This window comes from Octodon degus, unplaced genomic scaffold (genome assembly GCF_000260255.1).
Source record: "Octodon degus isolate 3935 unplaced genomic scaffold, OctDeg1.0 scaffold00012, whole genome shotgun sequence".
NCBI lineage: Eukaryota > Metazoa > Chordata > Mammalia > Rodentia > Octodontidae > Octodon > Octodon degus.
The window spans coordinates 6,842,367-6,850,004 of record NW_004524588.1 but is presented as its reverse complement, the minus strand read 5'-3'; the positions used below and the strand labels follow the sequence as shown (position 1 = coordinate 6,850,004).

At 39.7% G+C, this 7,638-nt stretch overlaps 1 protein-coding gene across 1 annotated transcript in view; it reads right to left on the bottom strand.

The window, feature by feature from the left end:
- Positions 1-6: 6 nt before the first annotated feature.
- The window catches only part of Strap (serine/threonine kinase receptor associated protein), a 27,076-nt gene continuing 19,444 nt past the window's right edge, over positions 7-7,638 (bottom strand). The window contains exons 7-10 of the mRNA XM_004626098.2: positions 4,793-4,929; positions 2,918-3,067; positions 2,196-2,261; positions 7-92 (exon numbers count right to left, since the gene is read on the bottom strand). Coding sequence (XP_004626155.1) covers positions 31-92; positions 2,196-2,261; positions 2,918-3,067; positions 4,793-4,929 — 415 coding nt within the window. The 3' untranslated portion in view covers positions 7-30. The remainder of the gene's footprint in view (positions 93-2,195; positions 2,262-2,917; positions 3,068-4,792; positions 4,930-7,638) is intronic.

The window sequence follows — 7,638 nt, the reverse complement described above, 5'->3', positions numbered from 1 at the left end:
GATACGCTATCCGTGGCACATGCTCGAGGCTCAGGCTTTAACTTCAGGAGTTGAAGAATAGATGGAATCTGAATTTTCTGAAGCAATTTCTTCTATAATTAAAAACAAAAGCACGTTAGTCAATTAATAAGGAGAAGAAGAACATCTACTGTTGTACTTAATGAAGGAATAAAAGCAACCTTTAAGCATATTCTGGTGGGGCAGGGACAGCAGCTGCCACCTGCCACTGAAAAAGCCTGAGGAAAGAGCTCATGATGGCTTGCATCAACATTTCTTTTTTTTTTTTTTTGTCGGAACTGGGGATTGAACTCAGGCCCTTGTGCTTGCCAGGGAAGCGCTTATTCCATCTCCCCAGCCCCTACATCAACATTTTTACACCATAACTTAACCAAAGATTTTCTCTTTCCAGGATAAACTTCCACCAACTTCAACTACCCAGCAAACGCTGTATTAAAGTCATGTCTGAAAAATGTGGCCCTCTCGTTTAGTGGCTCAAATCCTAATACTTAACGATATTCAAATAAAAACATGATGTTTTCTTTTTGCAAAAAGGTACTTATCAGAAAAAGGGGGGGCACTGGCAGCAAACTACTTTGAAGCTGATTCATTTCTCTTTTTTTTTCCTTTGTCTTTCTAACATGGGGTCTCATTATGCAGTTCAGGCTGTCCTTGAGCTCACTGTGTAGCCCAGACTGGCCTCAAACTTGCAGTGATCCTCTTGCCTCCCAAGTGCTGGGATTACAGACATGCTTCACCACACTCGGCTTATGACTCCTTTTCAACATAAAATTTTCTTTAAAATAAAATGCAGGCTAGCAAGACAGCTCAGCGGACTAAGTGCCTGCTTAGTCAAGCGCAGAGATTGGGGTTTGATCCCCAGAACCACATGCTATGTCGGCCCCACCCCTGGAGCACACTGAGCCAGCAGCTGAGTCTGGACGTGGTGGTGCACACCTGTAATCCCAGTGCTGAGGAGACTGAAAACAGGTGGATCACTATGAGTCTGATCTATGTAGTGAGACCCTGTACCAAATATATAAAATGAAAAAAGACAAAAATACAAAAGGGGAGGGGGTTATAATTATGGTAAACCACACCCCGTCCCCTAAATCATCATATAAACTTTCTCAAATCATCAATCTGACATTTTTTTCAATCCCATCCTTATCTTGCCATGTAATAAAAATTAAAAAAATCATGGAATCTTCCCAATTCTACCACTAGTGACAATTCATCTCTCCTTTTCTGTTATCATTCCCTTATTCAAAACCAGGTGCCTGGTCACCTAGACTATTAATGTCTGCTGAGTGGTCTACACCACTCTGCTTCCTGTCCAGTTCTTTCCATACCACAGCCAAGGCAACCTCCAAATTTTTATATCTGAACTTGTTTTTCCTCTGCTTCAGATTTAAAGCCTTTTCACTGCTTCGGTGCAAAGCTCTCCAACTTGTAATACAGTACATGAAGCTCTTTATGGTTTAGCTGCCCTTGTTCGACTCATTTGTGAGTTTTGCTTGTGTGTAGGGGTGTGTGTGCTAGGGGCTTGAACTCAGGACTGTATCCATGCAGGGCAAGAGCTCTACCACTGAGCCACATCCTCAGCCCCGATTCGGTCTTCAAGACTGGGCTATGTGGTCCAGGCTGCTGCACTCACGCAACGGCGCTGCCACAGCCTCCCACATGCTGGGAGGGCGTGTGTATTCCACCCCGACCAACTTACCCTTGTTCTTTATAGGGAGGCCCAGTAAAGCTACTCCAGTTCCTAACGTGCTATGCTCAGCTAATGCTTCTGTTCTTTTCCTGTGATCAACTGTGTTATTCTGTCCCTACCAACACCACACCTCCTAACATCCCTATCGCTCCTGCACACACTAGGTCATGGTTTACACGTTGCTTTTCCGGGAACTACTCTGATTTCCCTTACAGATGTAATGTCTTATTCATACAATTTGCTTAAACATCATCTGGATAAATCTGACTAGTTCTCTGAGAGTAAACCGTATCGTCTCGACACCATCTCAGTGCCACTGCCACACAGCATTACGTAGCTTACAAATAAGCACATGTAAATATTAAGCTTTCCATTAAGTATACTCACATTTAATATATTTCTTTTTATCAATAAGTAAAACTCACATACCACTTCAATTTTAAGGTCCCCAGGATTCTGAGGAAAGTCAACTGATTTTATTTACCTAGTTCTTCTTCTGCTGTCTCTGGAAAATTGATCTTTGGCTTTGCCAATTCACCACTATCTTCTTCTGTGGAAACAACAGCAATGATAGACTTCATGAATTATTATATCACAAGTAATTCCATTTAATCAACAAGAAAAGTAAAGACAAATCTATTGCATCAATACAGTATTAACAAGAACAACTCTTAGTAGTTGTGATTCTAAAACAATTCATCTTCCATACTTACTTTTAGGCTCATACTACAACTCCTCTGGGATCAGTAACAAGCGTTTTTTTTTTTTTAAATAAATTAAAAATATGTCTACTTTAAAATTACATTATTCAGATATTGGTACATTTACTTTTGAATTCATTAGATTGCCTTCTACCACACTATGAATTTAAGTTCACTCCATTTACCAAATGAATTTAGGAGAATACTATGTGCAACGAAAAACCCTAAACAACAGAACACAATAGCCAATTTATGATCATGGCTTTTCATTAATTGTATCATTTTCCCAGCACACAGGAGGAAGCTGAAGCAGGAGGATCCTTACAAGTTCAAGACCAGTCTGGGCTATAAACTGAGTTCAAGGCAGACTGAACTTTGTAGTGAAACCCTATCTCAAAAAGACAAAAATACGTAATTCCACATCTACAGGAGCACTGAAACAGAAGTGATGAAGGAATTACATAAAGTATGCACTGTAACTTAGTAACTTAATATCAATTCTTACCCGGGAGCACACATTTCCAGAGGCCATAGGTTTTTCCTACCACGGTCTGCCACAGTCTCAGAGTTCCATCCTCAGAACCGCTGGCGTACAGTTCTCCATCAGGACTGAATCTCACACAGTGAATGGGACCAAAGTGTCCTTTGTAGGATTCTAAAAAACAAGATAAGGGCTATTAGGAAATTTAATGTTTATTAGGTTAAGTTTTCTATATGAATGAAAATATTGTCTATATTCCTGGAGAAATACATAATTCCTAAATGCAAATATGAAGAACTGTACCTAGTTCATCCCCATCACCAGGTGCCACGACAGTGGCTACCATTTCTCCCTGAGTGCCCCTTTTCAAATCTAGCACTCCACAGAATTTCAGACCATTTTTAAGAGGGAAAATCAGGCTCAATGTCTCAATAAAGACAGAACAACAAAGGTCAACAGAAAACCCATGGAGTGCAATCCCAATTACCATTCACATCTTTCTGCCTATTTGCAGGAAACCACGTCTTTTCATGACTATAGAGAGCCACCAGATGGCGCTTTGCACACTGTGCTTCCTCATTTCCTGCCAAGCTTTGCAGGGTTTCCTCTGCCACACAGAAGGCAGAGATATAGGATCTAAACTGGTCCTAAATATTTGAATCTAAAAAATCTACTGAGAAAATGTTCAGAACTGGAGTGTTTTCTAATTTAAGTCACAGCTGTATTTACACACTTGTCACATTTATATTCTAACGCCTTTCTGTTTGTCTGTAGAGCTCTACTAGTCCAGTATTGCTGAGTATCTCCCATCTCTAATCAGAAAATAAAAAAGTTATGACAGTGAAAAGGCTGGTACTCACCAGCTCCTACTTAGCACTTACCTAGAGAGCTCAAGCAAGGGCAGGGTTAACCCCCAGTATTTCCAAAAACAAAAGAAAAATGCTTCGATCCAACATTCACTACCTGTTGGCCCAGGTCTTAGGCAGGTAATTCCAATTGGTTCTTTCTTTTGGGGGATGGTAGGATCTCAGGGCCTTCCACATGCACCCGAGCTCAAGTTCTCTCATTTTTAAAAAGAACTAAATATGACTAAATATTTTACAATACACTTAAGCAACTCAGTGTCCTTAGTTCTTCCCTAAGAGCAAAACATAAGGTATCTTTTGTTTTTTGTATACATCTGCAGCAGACTTAGTTCAAGTGGTAAAGCAAGAGAGGTGTCAACAAAGAGTGGCAGTTTACAAATAAAAAGATTCATAAAAACCAGATTTTCTGGGGTAGGGGAGATAGCTCAGTAGAATAAGTGCTTGCCTGGCAAGCGCAAGGGCCTGAGTTCAATCCCTGGTTCTGCAAAAAACAAAAACAAAAACAAAAACAAAAACAAAAACAAAAACAAAAACAAAAACATTTTCTGAACCAAAAGAGAACCATACACAACTGAGGTCTATACATCACTCTTTGGACTATCGGATCTATATAAAGTTAGCATTAACTCAAATTCTACATTAATCTTTCCTAAACACATCACAATAATACAGCAAAACTCAGACTAAAATCTCCTAGCATCTACTTCGTGTACAATTTTGACACTGGAATCCTTGCCCAGTGGAGCCTCAAAAATCACAGCATGACACTCAGAACATCACTACTATTCATACAAATGACTTTCAGCTCAAAGCAGATGATAATACGGAGTTCAGCATATTTTTCTCATACGGGCTGTAGAATTTTCTACCTAAAATGGACAACACTTCTTTCCTTTGTATTTTCTAAGCATGAAGCTTTAAGTGGCAGAAAAATCTGCCTCCAACATATTACATACATACATGAATATTAATTACCGGGACTAAAAACATTTTATAGAGGTAATTTTATGAGAAGAAAAAGAGGACCACTTACCTAGTTCTTCTCCACTATTATAATCATACTTATAAAGCTTAAAATCTTCACCACCTGCAACAAGAAATTCTTTCTCGGGATGAAGAGATGCAGAATTGATGGGTGCAGGCGCTTCAAAGGATTTAATTGGGTCCAAACTAGAAAAAAGTATTTACAAATGTTAATAGTGCACAAATGGTAAAAGAAAATGATTACATTTTTTTTGGCCAGTTCAGGAGGTGGGGATCAAATCAGTCTCTGCACCTGACTTTTTTTTTGGCGGAACTGGGGATTGAACTCAGACTCTTGAACTTGCCAGGGAAGCATTTATTCCACTGAGCCATCTCCCCGGCCCCAAAATGATTACATTTTAAAACTGTTCCTAAATTCAAAAACTCAAAAGACAATTTGCTATTCACTTAGGCAAACATACACAGTAATGTTTAAAGATGTTCAGAAGGGGCTAGGTGCATGGTACAAGCCTGCAGTTTCTGTACTCTGGAAGACAGGAGAGTCAAAGGTCTGGGCCCAGGCTGGGCAACTTAAGGCCCTGTGTCAGGGCGGGAACAGTGGTGCAGACCTGTAATGCCAGCACTCAGAAGGCTGAGGCAGAAGAGTCACTGCCAGCTCAGAGCCAGCCTACGCCGCAAAGTAAGTTCAAGGCCAGTATGAACTATATAGCCAGACTGTCTCAAAAACCAAGCCAAGCCAAACCACTCTCCCTAGAAAACAGTGTCTTGGCTAATTAAAATAGCATAGATACCATAGTGGGATTTTTTTAATCTCGAAAAATTTCATTATGTTTTTAAAAATTTTTATTTGTGGCACATGGTCTCACTACACAGCTCAGACTCAGTGATCCTCCTGTCTCAGCACCCCTAGTGCTGGGATTACAGGTATGCACTACCTTGTGCCAGTTCTGGGGCCAGCATGGCACTCTTGGGGTTCTAGAGCCAGTGTAGTATGTGGTACCGGGGATCAAACTCGGGACCTTGCGCTTGCCATGCAGGTGCTTATGCTGCCGAGCTATCTCCCCAGCCCTTCATTGTGTTTTTAAATTGTTTTATAATAAGTATATACTATCTTAGTAAAGAAAAATGTTTCAGATAATACAAAGGGTTACTTGTACGTTATTCTCAGTTGTTGGGGACTTAAGCTTACACAATAATAGTCATAAAAATATGAAATATAAAAATAGCTTTTTTTTACCACCAGACAATGAAACAATAAGTTTTAAGCTATAGTTATTTAATAAAAATTAACATGTAATAATAGCTTCACCTGAAAATAAATTAAGAGTTTAGACATGGTACTACCCTTTTCTAGTCTAGCCTTGAGAACTCATGGGCTATCTTAAACATTACACACACTGTAATATTCTAGCTCCATCTTGTTCCATCAACACACGTTACCAAGCATGAAAATAAGAACTGGCCATGATTTGCAGTCTCACTGAATGGCAACTCATGGCTCAAGCATATGCATGTTCACTAGGCCCATCAACCTCTGCTACCACAGCAGGACTGAGGCTTGAGGTAACAGCGTGCAGCCAAGTTACAGCTTGGTTCTGAAGCAGCAGTACACAGTTGTAGGATTCAGTGGCTCTGGACAAGAGCATCCTGCTGTTATCAATTCACTATCTGGATACACTGCTCCTTTACAATCGTAGGAGTTCCAGATCAAGGCACAGCGGCACAAGTCTACAATACACCCAGCTACTCAGGAGGTTGGGGCAGGAGGACAGCAGGCTGGAGGCTAGTCTGGAGAACTTACATCAGAACCTGTCTCAAAATAAAATAAAAGAGGCGGGGGAAGAGCTCAGCTAGAGCGCATGGAGGTCGAGCTCAGCTAGCGCATGGCTAGCCTGCACATGGCCCTGGTACAAAGGGCTTGTACTGCAAAATGAAACAAAACAAAAATATCCATCACTCACTTATCTTCCTTCCTCCCCTTCAGAGAACACTGGCTCCACAAATTCTATTTAGATAAACAGGGCTGAAGCCAAAATATAACCTGGCAGAAATGATGGGAATCAACTTAGCACCATTGTGTACAAGAGAACTTTAAACTCCTTTTACTCTTTGACTTCATAATCCTACTTGTAGGAAGTCACTGTGAGGACACAGATGGGCCACGACACCCAATGCAGCGCTGAAGTCCAGGAATTAGAACATAATTAGTACAACGCAAAATTCAACACAGCTAGCAAAAGTGTTTTCAAAGAAATTTCAATGCCTTATTTTAAGTAGAAAACCAAAATTATATTCATTATGGGCCTAGTAATTACAGAAAAAAAATACAAACATATACATGTGTAACAAGGAAAAAGAAAAAAGACTAGCAGAAAACACAATTAACTGTTAACATTCTGGAATCTACCAGTAAGGTTGTTGGCACATTTTAAAATTTATTCTCCAGATTTTTGAGAAATATTTACTATAATGCTAAGTCACAGAATTTAAGACTACTTAAAATTCATTAGGTATGCCCACGTGCAGGAATAGAAGAGTGATTATCAAAAATGTTGTGTCTTTGGACAGGATACCATGTCTGCATCTTGTACTATGAATAATCACTGCAAAGACAACAATATGCAACATATTCATTATTGAAATGGTCCTACTAATCAGTTTTGAAACTGTCTCATTGCTATTTTTCTCAATAAAATTAATACGAATAAATAAAAAAATTAAAAAAAGAAAAAAAATGTTGAAGTGAAATGACCATGATTTTAAAACAAACATTTATGACATCTAAACTTTTTTTAAAAATTTGTTTTAAAAATTTATTTATTTGTGTGTGTGTGGCCAGCTCCGCCCACCAGGGGGCGGGGCTGGCTGGCATGTGGTGCTGGGGGATTGAACCGC